This window comes from Mustela erminea, chromosome 12, assembly GCF_009829155.1.
Source record: "Mustela erminea isolate mMusErm1 chromosome 12, mMusErm1.Pri, whole genome shotgun sequence".
In the NCBI taxonomy this organism is placed as follows: Eukaryota; Metazoa; Chordata; class Mammalia; order Carnivora; family Mustelidae; genus Mustela; species Mustela erminea.
This window is the reverse complement of record NC_045625.1, coordinates 65359885-65381610: the sequence shown is the minus strand read 5'-3', so window position 1 is coordinate 65381610 and position 21726 is coordinate 65359885. Positions and strand designations below refer to the sequence as shown.

At 46.3% G+C, this 21726-nt stretch overlaps 1 protein-coding gene across 9 annotated transcripts in view; it reads left to right on the top strand.

Annotated features, from left to right (window-relative positions):
- DAPK1 (death associated protein kinase 1) overlaps nt 1–21726 on the top strand; it is a 173726-nt gene that overhangs the window by 114946 nt on the left and 37054 nt on the right. For all 9 annotated transcript variants that reach the window (XM_032308099.1, XM_032308095.1, XM_032308094.1 and 6 more), the window contains exons 4-17: nt 6007–6145; nt 7653–7782; nt 7964–8012; nt 8099–8125; nt 8635–8787; nt 9144–9189; nt 10308–10397; nt 11795–11887; nt 13875–13994; nt 14438–14536; nt 15321–15419; nt 16745–16843; nt 17755–17952; nt 19208–19405. In XM_032308099.1, coding sequence (XP_032163990.1) covers nt 6007–6145; nt 7653–7782; nt 7964–8012; nt 8099–8125; nt 8635–8787; nt 9144–9189; nt 10308–10397; nt 11795–11887; nt 13875–13994; nt 14438–14536; nt 15321–15419; nt 16745–16843; nt 17755–17952; nt 19208–19405 — 1540 coding nt within the window. The remainder of the gene's footprint in view (nt 1–6006; nt 6146–7652; nt 7783–7963; nt 8013–8098; nt 8126–8634; nt 8788–9143; nt 9190–10307; nt 10398–11794; nt 11888–13874; nt 13995–14437; nt 14537–15320; nt 15420–16744; nt 16844–17754; nt 17953–19207; nt 19406–21726) is intronic.

Below are 21726 nucleotides of genomic sequence, written 5' to 3'. Positions count from 1 at the left end.
GAGAGGTGCCCAGACAGTCCCCCATGGCAGTCCAGCATCCCCGGGGTGTTAGCTGCAGCTCCTGAGTCCCACCCCTGTGACAGACCCTAAGCCAGAGCTACCCAGCCATGCCTTCCCGAATTCCTGACCCATAAAAGCCACAGGAGTTAAGACAATGATTATCCTGCTTAAAGGCACTGAGTTCTGGGGAGATGTGTTGCCCAGCACCAAATGACTAGAATAGTTAGCATACTCTGTGCTTTGCCTTGGTTGCTTTCCTTTAGTTTTAATTTTAAAAATACACCGTAGTCCTACTTCTGATTAAATAGCTTTGTATTTAGAGCAGATGGAATACAACTGCAAAATATCCGTGGCTTAACATAATAGGATTTATCTCTCACTCAGAGTACAGTTGCTGTTGGATGGCTGTCCTCCAGACAGTGATTCAAGGATCCCTATACTTTCTTCTTAATATCTCCGCTGCTCCTGGTTCCCCTCGGGGTCCTCTGCTGGGTCACTTGTGTTCAGGTGGCCAAGGAGAGAGGGGGAGGGAGTGAGGGGAGGATAGTCTGGGATATTACAGAGGCCAGGCCTGAAAGAAGGAAGTAGGAAGTAGGTTCTAGGAAATTGTATTTTTGCCATATTCCCCGAGTTGTGATGCACAGGAAGGTTAGAGGGTCACTTGGCCCAATAATTCAACCCTTTCATTTTACAGATGGTAGAGTTAGGCCCAGAGAAGTGTGGGGAGCTCCATACTTTCCTCCACAGCCAGAGCCAGGGTTGGGGGCCTGTGTGCTGAGGCTCCTCTAGTCCTCTTGCCATGCTATCTTCCAGGGCTGGTGTCATAGCAGGCCAGGACCGTGAGGGTGTGCCCTGAATTGTTCCAATGCCCCCCCCCATTCACCAAATGAGGAAATACAGCCCCACACTGATGTATCATAGCATTTGCCTCAAAATACCTCATGAGGTGTAGTTAGCTTGTAGACACGAGTCCCCTGCACTTAGTTTATGACCAGATCTAGTCCAGAACACGTCCTGCTGTATCTGGACAATTCCTAGCAAAAGTCAAACCCTGAATAGTGTTATAATTTAGAAACTGGAATTCTGTAGTAATTTCTCTGTGTCACTCTGAAGGCCCCCTTCGTTTTCCGCATTCTAATGAGTCCTGACTACATTCCATGACAGCCACCTTTTAGGGAGGCATTGGTTGTAGAGGAAGGCAATGGGGGAGAGAGGGAGCCTTCCAGTTTTCCAGCTTTCTTGGTGAACACAGCAACGCTTATTAGCATGCGTGTCACACAGTTTCCATGATAATGCTATAATTTTAAACACTCTGAGTTAAAGACCTAGTAGAGGAGGTTAGTCTTGCTTTCTCAATTTGCTACACAGATGGCTCGTCTCTCTTTCCCCATCAATCTTCCTTTTCCTAAGCAAAATGTAAAATTTGGACCAAAGAATGGAAATACCAAGGTTTGGGCTGATCTTATTAACATTATCCTGCTGTTCACCAACAACATCATAAGCATTTGCATCCTGGTTCTAAGCATGTATATGGGGAAAAAAAAAAACCCTCCAGTCACTTTCAAACTTCTGAGATTTGGGGAGCAAATGGGGTCAATTATCCAATGATAATTTAATAAATTATTATGCCCCCCAAACCTTCGCTGAAGTCATTTAGTGTTGATTACCTTGATTAATGACTAAATATTTGTAGCTATATTTGAAATTGATGGCTAGAACACCTGCCTTCCCTAGTGGCATGAAGGAGAATGTATATATGTGTAATGACCTTCAAGGCAGCAAGAAACCAGGGATGGGTCCAGGCCCGGTGAAATGGGGGGTCCTCCCAACACTGCTGAAGCCCAGCCAAATGGTTCCCTGAGCAAGCCACAGCATGGACCGTATTGTGAACACCGTGGGGTGTGAATAGTGCCTGGAGAAGAGTGATGGAGAAGTCAGAGGTGATCCATGCCTCCTTCCTTCAGGCTTGGTCAAGCACCACCATTTTGCAGGCTGGTCCCTCACTCTCCTTCCCTCTGGGAGCTCCAGGGTTGTTCCCGGCTCTCACTAATGTGGTCAGAAAGCACTGTGGAAGTTGAGTTGCTCAAGACAGGAAAACTGACGAAGGCTGGAGGTGACCAGGCCCAGAGAAGGGCAAATCTAGTTTCCATTGGCTGAACCGAGTAAACAGACCCAGCCAGTTCAAGATAGTGTTGTGATCATCTATTGCTGTGTAACCAACTATCCCCAGATTTGCTGGAGGCAGGACAGGTTCCCACGGAAGCAGACTTTGAGAGGGAGAAGAGTGTGCAGGTTGTTTATTAAGAACTGCCCTTAGAACCAGAATATGGAACAGAGGAGAAGGTGCAGTAGTGGGCAGAAGAGGCTGTGCTGCCTTGCAGCCCAGTGACAGCCCCAGCTGGCCCAACAGAAAGTTCTGAAGGGCCCTTAGATTGGCCCAGGTTGGACTGAGATGAGCTGGTCTTTATATCAGGGTAGATAGACTATAGCCCCTGAGCCATATCTAGGTGGTCACTTGTTTTTTGTTTTAAGATTTTATTTATTTGACAGAGAGATCACAAGTAGGCAGAGAGGCAGGCAGAGAGAGAGAGAGAGAGGGAAGCAGGCTCCCTGCTGAGCAGAGAGCCCGATGCGGGGCTCGATTCTAGGACCTTGAGATCATGACCTGAGCTGAAGACAGAGGCTTAACCCACTGAGCCACCCAGGCGCCCTGGTCACTTGTTTTTAAATAAAGTTTTATTGGAACACAGCCACATCCCTTCATTTATATATTGTTTAAGGCTGCTTGAACCTTACTGGGGCAGAGCTGAGTAGTTGGGCAGAACTCTGTGGCCCCCAAAGCCTGAAATATTTATATCCAGCCCTTTATAGAAGTTTGTTCAACCCAGCTGTATGTTCCTACACTCAGCAGCATGACCCTCCACGGGGAGCATGGGTGGTGCTCACGGTGTCCACCCTAGCAAATTAAAATGACCATTTTATTTTGCAAACAGTTTTGTGAGTCAGGAATTCTGGAAGGACTCAGATGGAGTCTGACTTCCATGACATCAGCTGGATGAAAGTATCCACTCCCAAGATTTCTTCCTTGGCTCAATGCTCCTCAGCCTCTTTTCTCTCTTCCTGGGGTGTCCCATCTTCCAGGGTTTCTTCAGACCACAGGGTGGTTTGGGGATCATGACACCCTCTTCGTGAGGGCTTCAGCACATGGTAGAAACAGAACTACACCAAAGCCGGCATGGAGTCACTCCGCTGTGTCTTACGTGGCCTTGGGATCTGCCGAGATTCAAGATGGCAAAGCCCCAGAGGCACAACCCCCTCTCAGAAGCATATGTGGCAGGATGTGCTGTGGCATTAGATAACTAATGCTTCAGTGGCCCAGGTTGGCTGGCTCACCCAGGTTACAAAGTTCTTGGTGCTTCCCAACCCCATGGTTCGTGTCATCCCATGGCTGGCTTGAAATGGCCATGAGAGGAGTAGGACACCCTGGGAATGGACTGGACTGGGCCTTGCCCCTGCCCCCAGCCCCAGAGAGCCCGTTGGGAATTATGGGCCAGCACACCGCTGCCTCTGTGGGAGGCTTTCAGTTTGAAACCAGATGAGAACAGAAACAGTGTTTACTGAGCCCCAAGGGGCTCTCCACACCATGGTACCTCAGAACAGCTCTGTGGTGTGCGATGGTCCCTTATTTGATGGAAGAGGAATCCCAGGCTCAGCGAGGTTGGGTAATGGGGCAGGTGACATGGCGTTCTACAGGGACAGTAGTGTCCCTCCTTCGAATGGCACCCATTCTGCTTACTGACCTCAGCCTCCTGCTGGACTTGCCAGTCTCTTCAGGTATATTTATTATCTTTCGTTGGTCAAATCCTAAGTCTATGCACTAAGGTCACGTCCTAAGGCCTAAGTCCTAGGCTACCTGTTTGGTGAGGAAATGAGGCCCAGCCTGAATGCATAAGCTTCCAGCTGCAGAGTGAAGCTGTGTCCTGGGTGCACCGGCTCTGGGCCTTACCCCACCACATAGCCCACGGTGGTATGGGCCACCTAAGCCAGGCCATGCAGGCCAGAGAGGAAGGAAGCACCCGAGGATGAGAGAGCATGGTTCCCCAAATCACTTGATTCATCATTTCCCATTTTTCTCTCCTTTACCCCACCCTCTGGAGTTGAAGGAATCCTTCTCCCTGATTTGTTGGTTTTAAGAGGAATAAGAAGACAGAAAACTGAGGAGTGGTGGGCACCCAGTGCAGAGTTCATGGCCAAGGGCTCCGTGGAGAGGATAGGGCAGCAAGGCTGGGAGGGTGCAGACAGGGCCCGCCCCCCCCACCCCTGCGAGAGTGTGGGGGTCACCTGCACGCCTCTGTGGCCGGGGCTTGTGGGGGGTGTTTCCTGGCCTTCCTGGCTCGCTCAGGCTCTGGGGCACATGGCAGATCTGTCCGAGCTCTCTGCTTGGGTCCCCACAGTCACCTCACCTTCCGGATAAACATCCAGATGTTAAATATCAGAGGGAGGCCGTGCATCAGGAGAATGCAATTAAAACTTTCACAAATGGTCCTCACTTTTGAGTGTGCTAAGAATCACCTGGGGCGCTGGTTAGCTATTCTGCGTTTTCCAGTCCCCACTCTTGGGAAACTCTCAGGCAGGAGGCCGGAACGGACGTCGAGAGTCTGTATTTTTAAAATACCTCAAGCAATCCTGATGCTAGGGGGCCTGGGGCCAGGCTAAAAAAAACAACTTAGAGAGTGAAGGGGCAGGATCTGACCCCTTTCTTGAAGACGTCGGCTTTCTTGTCATTGGCGTTTAATCTCGTAAGCACCGGTTCTCTTTTTTGGATGGGGAAGTAGTAGGTATGTTCACGGAGCTGTCTTGCCAAAAGAAAGATAATGAACACAGCATTTATGTGCATAATTGCAGTTAATTAGTATGTTGTGCATGTATGGGTAAACTTGAGAAAAGATGAACTTATAAAAACTCTTATTAAAAGTTCCCTGTTATTTGCCATTAATTACTGCTGTGGATTTCTAAGGGGAGTTTGTTCACTTAGCCACTGGCTAACAAAGTTTTGAGCTCTTGCTGTGTGCCTGGCTTCGTGAGTTTCATGAGAGGCTTCATGCCTGTGTGAAGACCGGGGGACAGTCATGGACTGACCTCTGTCCATCAGAGATTTACAGTCTGCCCAAGGAGAGGGGTTCATAAATCCCTAAACAACGTCATACATTTCAGATTTGCGTAGGTTTATTCTTACTCGTAAAAGTATTTGTAAAATGCATTACTAAATGTGCTTTATTAATAAATATACAAGGATTTATATATAAACAGGTACAAAACAACAGTAAGAAAATCTCCGTAAGCCATATATTGTGATTTGGGGCTTAAAAGAATTGATTAACGCACAGATTACGAACTTTCCAGGCACTCTCTGATTGCACAAGGAAGATATGTTCTATAAATTCTGCACAAAGTTGGCGTATTGTTTTGTCTTGTTTTTATTTTTTTTAAAGATTTTATTTATTTATTTGACAGACAAGTAGGCAGAGAGGCAGGCAGAGAGAGAGTGGAGGAAGCAGGCTCCCTGCTGAGCAGAGATTCCGATGTGGGGCTTCATCCCAGGACCCTGGGATCACGACCCAAGCTGAAGGCAGAGGCTTTAACCCACTGAGCCACCCAGGCACCCCATGTTTTGTCTTTGTTTTTAAATCAGTGAGTTAAGACCTTACCTGTACATATATGTAAGTAAGATGCTTTCAGATACATTTCTCCCCATCACATCTCTGCTCCTTGCTCTCCCCTGTGAGCATAGCGCAAGAGGAGGGTGATCCCCAGGACCGATCCAGCACGAATGTACCTGAAGACGGAATTCCCATCCAGTGGGGAGACACATGGAAAACTCTGATGCCTCGCTTAGCCATTTCAACTTGTTCTTAGGCCATTCTCTTGCCTGAAATTCGAGCACACCAGTGGTCTACACAAGAGAAACTGAAGTACACCCAGTAACCTCTGCTTCCTGGTTTTCAGAGTCGCAGGTGGAGAGCTGTTTGACTTCTTGGCTGAAAAGGAATCTCTGACTGAAGAGGAAGCAACCGAGTTTCTCAAACAGATTCTTAACGGTGTTTACTACCTGCACTCCCTACAGATTGCCCATTTTGATCTTAAGGTACGTTTTGCTGAGTGTAGGTCGGAGAGAAGGGTATGCAAATGATAGCATCGGTTGTTTGTTTAAGAAAAATTGAGACATCTGAAAGACATACATTTATTTTTAATCCTATATGGGTGTAGCAGATGGAATTAGGAAGATAAATCAGCAGGTGTATAGTGCATACCTACTCAAGGATTTCTAACCTTTTGTGGGATAGAGACTGAAGATAAATGATTACGTTCAAGAATCCCTGGGGGGCGCCTGGGTGGCTCAGTGGGTTAAGCCGCTGCCTTCGGCTCAGGTCATGATCTCAGGGTCCTGGGATCGAGTCCCGCATCGGGCTCTCTGCTCAGCAGGGAGCCTGCTTCCTCCTCTCTCTCTCTCTCTCTCTACCTGTCTCTCTGCCTACTTGTGATCTCTCTCTGTCAAATAAAAATAAATAAAATCTTAAAAAAAAAAAAAAAAAGAATCCCTGGGGAAGAATCAAAGGGTTTTACCAGCCAGGTCTCTAAGCAAGGCGGACATTCTTGGTTATGGGGTGTTTTTAGCCTAGAGTGGCCTCTGGCTGCCCAGTTTCCAACTCCTGTAGCTGCAGGGCATATAAGGAGGAAGATGTCTTGATCTCTCCTCTGCCTCTTGATGCAAAGGCCTGACTCTGTCACCAGCAATCGATCAAGAGAAACTCTGAGATTGGCTAATTGGGGTCTTTGGCAGCCTGGAAACAAAGCACTGTGGGAGATAAAAAGATATGTCATACTTGTAACTATCAGGGAGGTTATGGTCTCTATAGGAAGGGAAGGCATATACAGGAGCAACAGGTCATCAATGATGATGTAAGATTCAAGGCACTGAGAAGTGATCACAAAGCACCATGTGATCTATTGGCAAGTGAATGATTCAGATCATTGGAGCTAGGATGAGACTTCAGAAGAGGAAGGACTTTCTCCATACTTACTGTAGCAGAGCTGTCAAGACCCCATCTGGATCCCTCCAGCACTCACTAACACACCCCAAACGCTGCTGCTGGACACTTGTGACTGTCTGCCTGACATCTGGTTTCTGGCCTGGGAGCGGCACGCACCAGAGTCGATGCCCACAGAAGCCGTTCTTAGCAGTGCAGGTGGTTGGGGTGGGAAGGATGATGGATAAATGCCCTGACTCCCTCCTGCTTCAGCTGGAAAATTCAGAGCTACTCCTCCTTAAGTTCCCCAAGGGCACTGCCCTCCATCACCCCCACCTTGACAAGACTCCTTGCGTGGGTTTCCTTCCTTCTGCTTCCTGTCTCCCCAACCTCGACCGTGTAACTCTTCCCTGGAGCCCCCTCCCGCAAAAGCCGCTCGCACCTGAATCCCTGGCACGGGTCTGCTCCCAGGAGAACCTAAACCAAGACATTTTGTTTTCCTGGTGTTCTCTTGCAACTACCCAGTCATCCCTAGGTTTGGGTGGGTTTTTCAGGGATGGGGGGGAACAATTCTGCCACTTTGTCTTCAGCATAATATATTATAGCGCTTCTCTTTCTTTTAAGCCTGAAAACATAATGCTTTTGGATAGAAATGTCCCTAAACCTCGGATCAAGATCATTGATTTTGGGTTGGCCCATAAAATTGACTTTGGGAATGAATTCAAAAACATATTTGGGACACCAGAGTTTGTTGGTAAGTTTTTTTTTTACTCCTGCACTCTTTTATTTCTCATAAATATAATGGATTAAACTGGCAAAATGTCCCCTGCTGTAACATCATCTGTTTCCCTGGTACATCTTTCTGGTTTATATCTGATGGTGGAATCTGTTGATTCACTTTTATTCAAAACTAAACGTGTTTTATTTCCTCTTAGCTCCTGAGATAGTCAACTACGAACCTCTTGGTCTAGAGGCAGATATGTGGTAAGGAGCATGCCCTTGATGCTGTCATCTTTCTGATTTACTTTACTGTTCTTCTGACACTGGCTTCTGTTTCTGTTTGTGTCTAGGAGCATCGGGGTCATAACCTATATTCTGTAAGTATCAAAATCCACGTCTCGTATTCTTTTCCTCTTTCTCTGAGACCATCTGTCTTATTAACCATCTATGTGTCATGTTGATCTCTTCAGTTTATGCATGCTTTTTATGTAAACATACTCATCTTACACCCCCAGAACACGTTTAGTTTATACTAATTAAACATTTTCTTCTAATTCGCAATGAGTCATCAGAAACTGCAGCATCATCGCTGAAAGCAAGCGTGGCTGTCCATCACTGCTGAGAAAATAGGAAAAAAAGAAAATAGGGTGTTTTTTTAACTACTAGATGCTGTTCCAAATTAACTTTTGAAGTGCCTCCTAGGCCTTAAGCTGGAGGTTTTGTGCATGGCAACTAAATGCCCCCTACAGTGTAACTGGATTCTGAAGGAACTGCCCAAGCACCAGATTATCATCTCAAGCCTCACTCCCCTTATCAGTTGTTATAGGAATGACATGACCACCCAAGAGGTAATCATGCATGTTCTACACCCCCACTTTATTAACAGCCTAAGTGGGGCCTCCCCCTTTCTTGGAGACACTAAGCAAGAAACGTTAGCAAACGTGTCGGCCGTCAACTACGAGTTTGAGGAAGAATACTTCAGTAATACCAGTGCCCTAGCCAAAGATTTCATAAGAAGACTCCTCGTCAAGGATCCAAAGTGAGTGTCCGTCATTCCTGAAAGGTTCCCGGCCGTGGCTCCAGCTCACAGCCTGGACTGTGCATGCGGCCACATTTATGCGAGCCTGGTAGGTTCCGCGTGGCCAAGGAAAGCATGCCACGTGGAACGCTTCGGAAAATGCAGGCAGGGCCCTTTGGACCTGCTTGGTCAGTCCCTGCAGATAGAGTAAAATAGTCCCAGAAAGACCAACATTCTTTCTGGCTTTCTTTCATGAAGCAGTCCCTGACCTGCATTTTCCAGAGCACCTACCTAGGAGGCCCAGCCGGCATGGAAACAACCTTAGTGTTTGCTTCTATGGTCACAGCATTTTTTTTCTTTCCCCTCCCCCTACAAAGGAAGAGAATGACAATTCAAGATAGTTTGCAGCATCCCTGGATCAAGGTAAGTTGCCCGCCGTGATTGGTTTGGTATTAGAGGGCATCCCAGAATGCCTTTGCCCTGGGGTACTGCAAGTTACCATGGGGTCTCACCCCAGATTGCGTGGAGGATTGTTTTTGATATTGGTGCCGTATTTAAAGGCGGCTGACAGATGAGAGTGTCCTAATGGTCGTGGAGGTGAGAGTGAGCTGTCACAGTGCAGGATTCTAAACAGGGAATCGAAGGTCAAGTTTGCTCAACAGCCATTTTTGGTCTGACCAGTGGGATGGTGGCCCAGAGACTATTTTAAAATTTTTGGAATTGATTTCCAGCATAAATATCATACCAGATCTGGATTTCCGATGTCTGCTGTAAAATTTAAAGGCTACAGCACCGAGCCCGCATTCCATAAAGCGCTCCAAACCCTGCACAATTGTCTGTGCCAGAGCCTGCCGCACCCTCTCCCCCCGGCCTACTATATACCTCTGCGTTCCCTGAGACACCCACTGGCATTTGGGTTAAAGAGTTTGCTCCAGCTATGGCAGTTACACAGTAAAATCATGGAACTGCTAAGGGGACTGCAGTGTAACAACTTGCATTGCTGAAGTAGGTTTGGGGCTTCCAGAGCGTTCTGCTGTGTGAGCTCCTAGCAGTTGCCTGGGCTCCCTGAGGGGGCAATGGTGTCTCTTTCTCTCATCAGTAGAGCCAATGCTCTCCTAAAAAAAATTCAGTACAGGGAATTCTAGTGCTGTCAGACAGGGCTGATTTGCTAACCTTTGAGTCCCCTCCCTGTCTGAACTACCTGATGGTACTAAGTTCACATACCACATCACAAGACCTCACCATGAATCTTGCCATTCCCAAACTCAGTGCGGGAAGTTCGAATTCAAGCCTGGTCCAAGCGCAATTCTTCAACTCTTCCCAAGATCCACTTTTTATGGATTTTATCAAACCCTTAGCCATGAGAGTTGACCTCCAGAGACTAGGTTCCTGGCTCTTGCATATTATCCGAATTTGTTGTCTTATATTCGTAAGGTGAGTGTGTACACATCCCAAATAATTAGAGGTTTCCAAAAGTTGTCATGGCACACATTTCCATCACTTGAGGGCTCTAAATTTGCTTTCTTGGACTTTGATTTTAGCCTAAAGATACCCAGCAAGCACTTAGTAGAAAGGCGTCGGCAGTCAACATGGAGAAGTTCAAGAAGTTCGCAGCCCGGAAAAAGTGGAAAGTAAGAGTGTTTGACAGGGAACGATTAACTGATTTCTTTCCTCTGTGGCACTGCTTCTGGCCAGTCTCATCTGTTCTGATACTGCCCATACAAAACTGCATCCTTTTTTGGTCTCTTTGTTTAAATTTACTCTAGTGTTCTGCACCGTTATGCTATTTTCAAAAGATAGGTGAAAATAATATTTCAGTCCTCTTTAACTCTAATTTTCATATGTAATTTTTGCACTTTTTTAAAAAAATAAAATCCATTCCCAAGGCAAATGTTTAAATCAGCACAACAAAATTATAGTGGTCTTTTCCTAAATGCAACAAACCGCATTTTAAATAAATCTGTTCTTTGTGGTAAGCAGCATGGAATTGCGTTTCTAGCAGAACTTGTGTGAATGGTTCTCTAAGTCCAACCTTGATCTGTGATGGGTGGGGGTGGGAGTGGGGCAAGGCCATGAACATTTGCCCAGTGGCCTCTTGTGCTTTTTCAGTGTGGATGGCCTCTATGGGGGCTGTGTGGGGCATGGCTCTAAAAAGCATTCCGGTCAACCTTGCACAAATGAAAATTCAAGGTTAACAAGGTGACGGGATGTCTTCCTATGTCCGGGGTTGTGTGAAGCCCAAAGGAAGCAGGTACCTGCCCCATGTCTCTGAGCACTGGGCTAGAAATAGACCTCATTTTCACACCCATCAGGTTCTGGGTACCATGGTAGGGATGAGGAGGGCCACAGCACTAGCTTACTTGAGACTTAACATTTAGTCTGAAGGAAACCCTGAGAATAGTCTTAAAATATAGAGATAACCACCATAAGTTTCTCTCTTTTTGTCTTTACACACACACACACACACACACACATACACACACGTTATTTACTATTGCTTTTGCCTTTGAGAGTAAATGCAGGGGTGTTTGCCCTATAGGCTAAGGAGTTCCCCACTGTTTGTTTCCAACAACTCCATGAATTTTGATAGTCACATTACCAGCTTGCCTGGGCACAAGGACACAGGACAAGACCCTTGCATACCATGCTTCTCTGAGTGGGGATGTGCAAAGGGTTTGTTAAGGTAAGATTCCACTGCTCAAAAAGTAGATAAGGACCTATTAAGAGAAGGGATGCAGACTGGGCAATTGTGTAGTTAATAATGAAATGTGGAAGGGAAACCTCTATCCTGTTGTCTTGATTTATAAGACCTTTAGAAATTTCCTTAAGCAAATAGGATCCAACTTCCTTATAGGACCCTTACAAGATCCCCCCGCAAAGAACATGCCATCAGCAGTGAATACCAGCTCAAAGACTTTGCCATTCACACTAATTTGAGTACCATTATATACACTCTTTCTTCCTGTTCTCCTGAATTTTATGGTTTTTTTTTTCACCTTTTTCCCTTTTTTTTTTTTTTTTTTTTAAGCAATCCGTTCGCTTGATATCACTGTGCCAAAGATTATCCAGGTCGTTCTTGTCCAGGAGTAACATGAGTGTTGCCAGAAGCGATGATACTCTGGTAAGCAAACCTGTTTGCCTTGGTGAGGTTCATTCTTCGCACCGTGCGTTTCAGATGTTTAGGTTGTTTGATTTGTTCAACAACCCAGAAAACCGGAAGTCACGGAAGTGTCAGGCCTCTTCTTCTTCCGCTCAAGGGAGGGAACTGGGTGGCTGATTTGATGTACTCTGTTGCCTCTTTTGTTCTCTTTTCTCTTTGTTTGGATTGGCACCATACCCACTCCTGCCTACTGCCTCTAACACCACCCCCCCCACCCCATTTCTCCCATACTCACAGTTTGATGAGTGACTGGTCAACAGAAGAGGAAAGCATTTATTCTAATTTTCATGAATAAAATGAGAGTCCTCTGTTGCCACTGACCTTGGAAAATACTGGGTCATAGTAGTACAAAAGGGCCAGACCCTCCTCCTGCCAACACACACACACACCCAAAAATCAGGGCAAATACTGTGGGGCTCACCGGGGGAGTTCATGCTAGACCAGAAAGCTAAACCTACTCCCCCTGTTGATCCTGTATTGCATGTGTAATGCCCTTGAGAACAACTCCAAATTTTTTTTTCCCTTAATCCACACTGAAACCTAACCACAGATTAACTCTTCAGATATGGCTGGATACCTCTGAATTCACTGAGACTCTCCCCTGACAGACAGTAGGGCTTTGGGAGCCCTGAAGGTAAAGGGAACCAGAAAGGGTGGTTCTGTGGGAACCAGCCTGTTCCCGTGACTACTACGTAGTGAATGTTTCCTGAGTGGGTCCAGGGGCTCCATGGGCAGGATGACACACCCGCAGACACCAGCTCTTCTCTTCCCTCGGATGCTAGTTCACTGAGACTCCAGGTGTAGCTTTGTAGGGTAAAAAGAGATAGGACAGGTTAAGAAGAAAATAGGGGTGGGAGAGAAGCAAGATCGGAGAAGGAGGAAGAGAGGAGAAAGTTTGGGTTTGGGGATTATTTGAGAGTAACAGCTGAACCAGGGACAAGACAAAAACTATTAATCTAAGTAAGATGAGAACAATTATGTGTTACAAATTAAAATCATCTTGAATAACCGCTCAGGGGAAAATCCAAGCAGTGCGATGTGAAGTTTAGGGTATGAGAGGGCTTCGGGCTGTGTGTGGGCTCCAGGTGGGATGACCCCTCCCACAGCTCCAGTTCCCTCATTGTCCTGATGTCCTGATGTCCTGGGGACCTGTGGTGACCATCTGCCTCTTCTTCCCATTCACCCCATTTCTCTTGACTATCACTTTCATGCAAATGTCTCTTAGTCATCAAACTGAATTGTGTTGGAAAAGCAAAACCAGTGACATTCTTGACATGGGCTTGGTACGAATATTATTAAAATGCTTGTGAAGTTTGTTTGGATTCAGATCCGTAGAGAAGAGAAAGCTGAGCCCAGAGAGAAATGCTTTCTCCATTCTGCCCCCAAAGCAGAGACTCAACGTCTGTCAATGTGCTGCTTTTCCAGATTTGAAATAGTAGAAGCCATATCCCTGTACGTCCAGAGATTTTAGTTTGGGATTTTTCTGGCTTATTCCTTAGTTTTAATGTGCCATATTTGGTAAATATCTTATTATTATAAGAAAACTTTGACATAGTGGCAAAGATTTAACTAAGTTGTTGTTCAACATTATCTAGTTATTTTCTCTTGTAACAAGAAATGCATCTGCTTTCCACTTCTTGGGCCTTTATTTTCATACTTCTCCCCCTCTAGGGTATATATAAATATGTATGTGTCTGTGTATATGTGTATATATACATATATATATGTGTGTGTATATATATGGGTAAACAGAAGGTGGTGTTAGTTTCCAACATGGCAGGAACAAAAAGGAACCTCCTTCCCTTCATGACCAGGTGGATTTGGGAGAAAGTGGCTTACTTTGCACTGAATGCTTCTCTTGACAAATGAGCACTGATTTCTCTTACGCTGAGAAGAGGATCGTGGCCAGCAAGCTAACTCTTGTTCCCTCTTCACGGTCCCTCTCAAGGATGAGGAAGACTCCTTTGTGATGAAAGCCATCATCCACGCCATCAATGATGACAACGTCCCCGGCCTGCAGCACCTCCTGGGCTCATTGTCCAACTATGACGTTAACCAGCCCAACAAGGTCTGAGGCTGTTCTGCCAGGGGAGCGGGTGGGGGAGTCACCACGACTGTACACCTCCAAGTCCAAGGTGGAGAGGATCCCTTCTACTGCTCCATTCCCTGGGGCTGTTACAGGCGCCATCCTGTGAGGAAGTCACTCCTGGGTTGATAGTGGATTGAGTTAGAAATGAGGTCAAGAGCACTGAGGGCCTTTCTTCATGCCCCTCGTGGGCCTCTAATCATGACATTGCAAATGTGCTCCTCCTGCAAAGGCACATGTCACCTTGGGTTGGGAACCCAGCAGAGAAAGGCTGTGTGTGCTCCTCTTGAACCCCCTTCCCTGTGGTGCCGCAGTGGTTGTGTGTCTGTTCCGACATGGGAAGCTGTGTGGTGTGGGGCCCCAGGGAGAGCTGCTTTTCCCTTCCTACCAAACTGGAAAGAAATGTTCTTCCTTGCCTCTTCCAGCACGGGACACCTCCATTACTGATCGCCGCTGGCTGTGGGAATATTCAAATACTACAGTTGCTCATTAAAAGAGGCTCAAGAATCGATGTCCAGGATAAGGTCAGAATTCTGTTTTATTGCCACTGAATTAGCTTTTAAAAAAGTATTTCCCACTGTCTCCCTATCTTAGAGGGAACAGAGAACAACGTGGGCCTCTGACTTCATTTCTCCATTTTCTATAAAGGAAGGTGAACTGCCTAACAGGCTGGTCCAGTCTAACCTGTGTTATGAAGAAAAAAGGCAGACCCATCCCTTCCTCTTGTCTTCCCTTGTACACTACTCAGATTCACTCCTGGCTTATCATGTTTACTCAACGGGGTTAGTAAATGTCACATTTGGCAAAATTTTCATGATCTAATTAATCTCATCAGAAATACATTTGCCTGCACGTTTGTTAGGATAACAAAGTAAGGACACTACACACGCCTTGAGGTCACACTGGAAGGATAGATACAAGTGTTGAATAGGGAGTAGTCACTACAATGGCTCTGCCATCAGCTTCCATAGATTTTCAACAAAACTATAAATGGACTGGATCTGATCCTTGTGCACAAAGTTCTAACCAGAGATTGAAATGAAGGTTGTAAGAGAAGAAAAATGGCATTTTAAAATAATTCTAGATTTACCAAGAAATCTGCAAAGATAGGACAGAGAGCTTCCCAGAAATCTCAACATCTTATGTAACTCTGGTCTTTTTGGCAAAACTAAAAAATAAAACGGGAGTGTATTCCTCTTGGAAGTTGCTCCCTTGAAGTTGCCGTCTCTCGGGAAGGGAACTAGAGCGAGTCTGAGTGATGCGTGCCTTGGGCTCTCTAAACGTCACTCCACATTTGTTTTTATACAGGGTGGATCCAATGCCATCTACTGGGCCTCTCGGCATGGCCACGTTGATACCCTGAAATTTCTCAATGAGAACAAATGCCCTTTGGATGTTAAAGACAAGGTAAGGCCACTTATTTTCTTAGGGACCGTGGGAAGTGATAAGAGGTTGCTTATGAGTGTTGACCTGCCATATGCATCAGGGCCCAAAGCAATAGGGCCTGTAATCAAAATCTTCCTGCAGAGAATTTAATTGAGAAGTTTCTTTCTGCCTCTGGCTTGGTCTAATATTAAAATCTGCAGTTAGCTGAAATCTACCAAGTCGTTGGCATAATATGCAAGCAGTGACTTATCTTCCCCATAACATGGAAACTTAAGGTTCTGCTAGAGAGACAACCAAGTCCTGATTCTTCTATTCAATTGCCGTGTGTACCTACCTTTACCCTTCTCGTCCTCTCTGAGGCAGCTGCCAGTGTAGGTCTTACAAGCACAGGCACTAGAAGGATTCATGAGACTACATGTAAAATAAGGCTTTGGCGGGGCAAAGATATTATAAAAATTATTGATTTAGCAAGGTAAATTTACTTTCGTATGTCTGTTGTTTCATTTGGTTCACACAACAGTCATGTGAGTTAATTGGCAGGGCTGGAACACATACCTAGGATTCTTACCTTCTCATCCATTATGCATCGAACTGTACAACCCTGCTCTGCTCCTAATACTTGCAGACTGATTTGTCATGTTCATTCAGGACTGCCACATACAGTTGTATGGACTGCGCACTGCTCTATATCTAAGGGATGATAGTCATGTCAAAGACACACACACACACACACACACACACACACACACACACATATTACGGCAGTTTTGGTCAGGTAGCAACAAGTATCTTGTTTTGTTTTAAATCTGTTTATACTCCAAGTTCTGGACAAATATAAGTAAAACATCCTGAGGAAATTGCATGTATTACAAATTCACAGAATGCGACTGTGGGCTAAAAGTGATATTTTTAGAATCTCTGAGAATGTAAGAAATGACATCCTAAACATAGACAGTGAAATCAGAAACTTGCTCATAAGCAAAACTTTAAATAATGTAATATTAAAACGGGAGTTTTGTGTTTTTTTTAAAAAAAAAAAAATCCCATGGCTTTGAGTATCAATATATGGAGAGGGTTGAGAACCGCCATCACAGACAGGGAGGCGTTCTAACTGAGGAGGTTTTGTGACAAGCAGGATGAGCTATGTGTCTGGGTTTATTTAGCACTAGCTGTGTGGGACATATCCTACCCCAGGGTCCTGGGCCCAATCACCAAGGGGGCAGCGGGCCTGAGGGTGGCGGGGGCCCTAAAGGGGAAGATGTGGAGCCAGGCATGCACGGGATTTGGCCTCCAGTCCTATGCTTTCAGTTTCCACAGTCTGCTGAATTTGTCTGTTTCTCTTACAGTCTGGAGAGACAGCCCTTCACGTGGCAGCTCGCTATGGCCATGCTGATGTGGTCCAGTTACTGTGCAGCTTTGGCTCTAATCCCAATTTCCAGGACAAGGTGGGTCATGGTAGTCGATGTCCATCTGCCTGCTCGCTGCGTGGATGTGCCCCAAGCTGATGGATAGAGTCGGGTCCTTGGGGTTTTCTGCTTAGATTTCAGAGGGCAGGGACTCGAACAGAAACACGAACGTTCATTCATTCTTTCATTTACTCCTCTGGACTATCCTGCATGTGGGTTGCTATTATTATTATCCTCATTTTATGGAACACTGAGGCACAGAGAGGTTCAGTGATTTGCCCAAGCTCACACAGCTGCTAAGTAGCAGAGCAGTCTGGTTCCATAGTCGTGGTTCCAGAATCATGCCATCAGCACTACACTGTAATAACGTCTTGCAGACAGACATGAGCCTCTAACGACGTTGATGGTGAATGTACAGGCCTTTCAGGCCTATAGACCTTCCTGTCACTTCTTAAAGCCCAATGACCTCAGCACTTCTTTGCCAGAGCAACGGTAAATTGTGCGACTCATCTTTATGTGACATACGGGACAGAAATCTTGAGGGGTTAAGACTGTGGCAGGAATGCTTGCTCAGGAAGTGCTCTCCCCCCGTGAGGAGTCTGAATGTGAACGAAGACACTTTCCCAAGAAAGATGCTATAAACCTACCCACACCCGGGCTCCCTTGTTTAGAACAGCCGAGCTGACCGCTCCAGGGGGCTCCTGAAGGTCAGTTAGTAACTGGCAGGGAAAACTGAATTTGTGCAACACACAGGTGTGGACGCAGGAAACTAATGAAGGAGAGACATCAGGCCTATATCCATTATTTCCGGTGAACGTCTTGCTCCACTGGCCACGAGCTCTTTTCTCTGTGCTGCCATCACTGGGCCGCCGTGACTTGGCTGGAACTCTGCGTACACGTACCTGCGTGTTGCTGTGTCCATATCTTCATGCGTGTGTCTCTTTGGCCAGGAAGAAGAAACCCCCCTGCACTGTGCTGCCTGGCACGGCTATTACTCCGTGGCCAGAGCTCTTTGCGAAGCCGGCTGCAACGTGAACATTAAGAACCGAGAAGGAGAGACGCCCCTCCTGACAGCCTCTGCCCGGGGCTACCACGACATCGTGGAGTGTCTGTCTGAACACGGAGCCGACCTCAATGCCTCCGACAAGGTGCTTTGTGGGTAAATGTATCACGCTCCCTGGCATGCGATCTGGGGGGCTGGTAGGACCACAAGCCTCCTGCATCAATTTACCTAACAAACTCAAATGTAGCAAATTACAGTGATCCTTTGTCCTCTCTGTTTCAGAAATTCTGTGCCCTTTTCTAGATTCTGTTTAATAATTAATATTCCTTTGTGACATTTAACACTTGATGTCACATGACTTAGGTGTCTATCTTACGTTTAGCCTTTTCCACTTCGGAGCAGGTACAGCAATGATCACTGAGCCTAAGACAATCTTCAGTTAGGACTAAAATTGGCAAGTCACTATTACTTCGTAGATTAAACAAAGAAATCAGTGGTTTATTTACTTTCATCACTGACTGTTTTGTAAAAAGACGAAAACCACCCTTGTTTGTCTGATAATTGCCATTCTAGACCAGGTGTTCCTTTATTCAGGATACAAATTCAGCATAATCTGTTGTTGTGAGTTTATACTTAATGTGAGGCTGTGATGTTACTCTATATATCAGATTTGGGATAGTGTAGTTAAGTTAGTAATTGCCATTTTTGGAGTATTTTCTTAGTACGGAGAGGTGGTTCTAAACTGGGAGCAAGCTTGCCCCCAGGAGACATTTCGTAATGGCTGCAGACCTTTTGTGGTTGTCACAGCCTGGAGTACCCACACAGACATGGCCCCAAATTCTGTCCCTGGCTCCGGACACTCAACCTGACTGTTCGCCAGGGAATCCGTAACAAGTGGAGGGAATTCTCAGGCTGGTCTTTTTGGGGATGCCTGGGGCCAACATGTTATATTCGCCCCTAATATATAAGGCAGCCCTTGAACACATCTCAGTTTCTCCCAGACTCAGAGAAAGGAACAGGCATTCTACTTAGGAAGTCAGTAAAGACGCTGAGCGAATGTTTCTTAGAAGTGGTGTTCAGGTCCGTGATAAAACTGGCCATTGGAGTACGGACCATTACTTAAGTTCTGTAAAGCCAGGGACAAGAAGAAGTGTTGGCTCTTTCTCTCTGGTTGATTGTACTGGCCGCACCTGGAATCGTCAGTTTGTGGTTACTTAGTAGGGTGCACGAAGCCTGTCCCCCACTCTCTGAGAGGAAAGTCTGTTATGTAATCCTCCCTTCAGGCTCTGCGCTAGCGATGCCATCCCCAACTCATCTGGGCCCCGTGGCGGCTGAAAAGGCGAGTGGCCAGCCCTGTGAGCCTAAGGGAAAGTGCTCATGGCCCCTGGTACTTTTTGCAGGACGGACACATCGCTCTTCATCTTGCCGTGAGACGGTGTCAGGTGGAGGTGATCCAGACTCTCATCGGCCAGGGGTGTTCTGTCGACTTCCAAGACAGGCATGGCAACACCCCGCTCCATGTGGCCTGCAAAGACGGCAACATGCCTATTGTGGTGGCCCTCTGTGAAGCCGGCTGCAATCTGGATATCTCCAACAAGGTAATGGCGGCGGGGATGCAGGGACTAGCATGTGCACCCGGCCAGCTGCCTCTGGGTGTGGCCAGGCTTCGCTTTGTGTCTCATCATTGTTCATTACTCATGGGCACCTGTTCGGTCTTACAGGGCTCTCAATTTAACGCCGTATTTTATTTTATTTTTAAAATTTTATTTATTTGACAGAGAGAGAGATCACAAGCAGGCAGAGAGGCAGACAGAGAGAGAGGAGGAAGCAGGTTCCCTGCCGAGCAGAGATCCCGATGTAGGGCTCAATCCCAGGACCCTGAGACCATGACCTAAGCCGAAGGCAGAGGCTTAACCCACTGAGCCACCCAGGTGCCCCTTAATGTCATATTTTACATTTAGCTTTTGAATAACTTTGTGAAGTAACAGAAAATTATTATCTGAGTAAGTACTTCCTACCTAGCCAGGTGGTCACTTATGAACATCGAGAGAGGAAGAGAGAGAAAAGGAGGAGTGTGTGTGTGTGTGTGTGTGTGTGTGAGCTCTTGTAGAGGAATCCCAGAACATCCGTCAAGAGTCTCTTTCTGGAGCAGTAAGTCTTCGGGAAGACGCTTCACTGAGAATCCAAGACCCAGATTTCTGTTCTTAGCTTCACGCATTCAGAGTTTTATGGTCAAGCACTCATAACCCTTGTTTGGGCTAAGTAAATTTGGTAAGACCGAGGGAATGCTACCATTTGGCAAATAAAGAAATGGAAATAAATAATTACATGCTCCATCAAGCCCAGATGTTGGCTTCTAGAAGCTAGCTACCACCTTCCCTTTTCTCTGAACACCATCTAGATTTTCATTACCAAATAAGACAGAAGAGTTGGCTCTTCCTGCGGTTTTAGCCATGTGACTGTATGAAAGGCAAACACTCTTCTTTTGTAATTGTGTTAAAAAGAAAGTCCAACTGGAATTAAATATTTGAATGTGGGAAGGGTTTGTTTATAAATGGCACAGATGATGCCAGCAGAATTTTATTGTGATTTGTTTGAGGTAAGAGAATTAATATCTGAAACAGCGGGAAAATTACACTCCTACCAAAAATTATTCCTCTCGCCTATTATGTGATTAATTCTAATGAAAATTGAAATTGGCAATCTGCACGTTCTGTAAATTTGGAAACGCGAGATCATAGGTCTTAGCCATTAGCTGCTACACTGGTTGCTTTCTTTGTTTATCCCATTCTAATCCTGCCAAGCCAGTCAGGAAAGTGGCTTAATAGGAAAGCCAGATATAAAGCAGCATCAAGATCTTGACTTTTCTTCCAGGAGTCTTTAAACAAATAAAAAGTGGCTTCAAGGAACAACGTGGCACTTACTTGGGTATGTTTGGATTTGGCCACAGCGTGTTCGGAGGGCCACTGTGTGCACAGCATCTAAGATGAGCTATGTCTTGTGAAGGTGGAGGGGCCGAGCGGGTGACTCTCGGTTCTTGCACCAAGTTAAAGAAGGGAATGGGTGTTCCCACGCCTAAGTGCAAGCACTGCACCTGCTAAATATGCTCTTAAAATACCCAGCAAGAGGGGCACCTGAGTGGCTCAGTCAGTTAAGCAGCTGACTCTGGACGTCGGCTCTGGTCATGGTCATGGTCTTGTAGGATCAAGCCCTGCAGCGGGCTCAGTGCTCCGCGTGGAGTCTGCTTGATACTCTCTCTCCCTCTTCCCTTGTTCACACGCACACACACACTCTCTCTCTCAAATAAATAAGTATATCTTTAAAAAAATAAAATAAAATACTTGGCAAGATAATCCTAGACTTTCATGTTTAAAAACCACTGGCCTATTGACTGGGAAAGGCTCTCCGTTGTTGATGCTGTGGCTGGCCATCCAGATGTATCCCCACAGACGTGTTTCTACCATATAGGGCAACACAGTGGCTCAGAGAGGCGGTTCAGCAGGTGACTTGGTCACGGACCTGAGCACAGCTGAAGCTCCATGGCGTCAGCCTCCTGGAGTCCATAGCCCAGGTCAGAGGGTCACGGGGAACCTGCTCAGAGCCCCAGCCTCTGTCTGATGAGCAGCTCTGTGCGCTGGGACCTGCAGACAGGCTCGCTGGGCTGCCGTCAGTGCTCAGGGGCTCAGCACACCGTCACGACGTGCGTCTCACGCCTTCTTCAGAGAACTGAGAGCATCTTTGGCTTTTTCTTCCTTTTCTAGCTTTTTGTTTTAGGAAAGTGATGGAGCTCTAGAGGATCTTGAATTAGTAAGAGTATTACTTGCTCGGAAAGCACCTCTACCTTTACTTGGCCGCACCCTTGTAAGCGACTGTCCAAACGGACCTTAGCACGTGACAGCCTATGTCCCACAGGCAGACG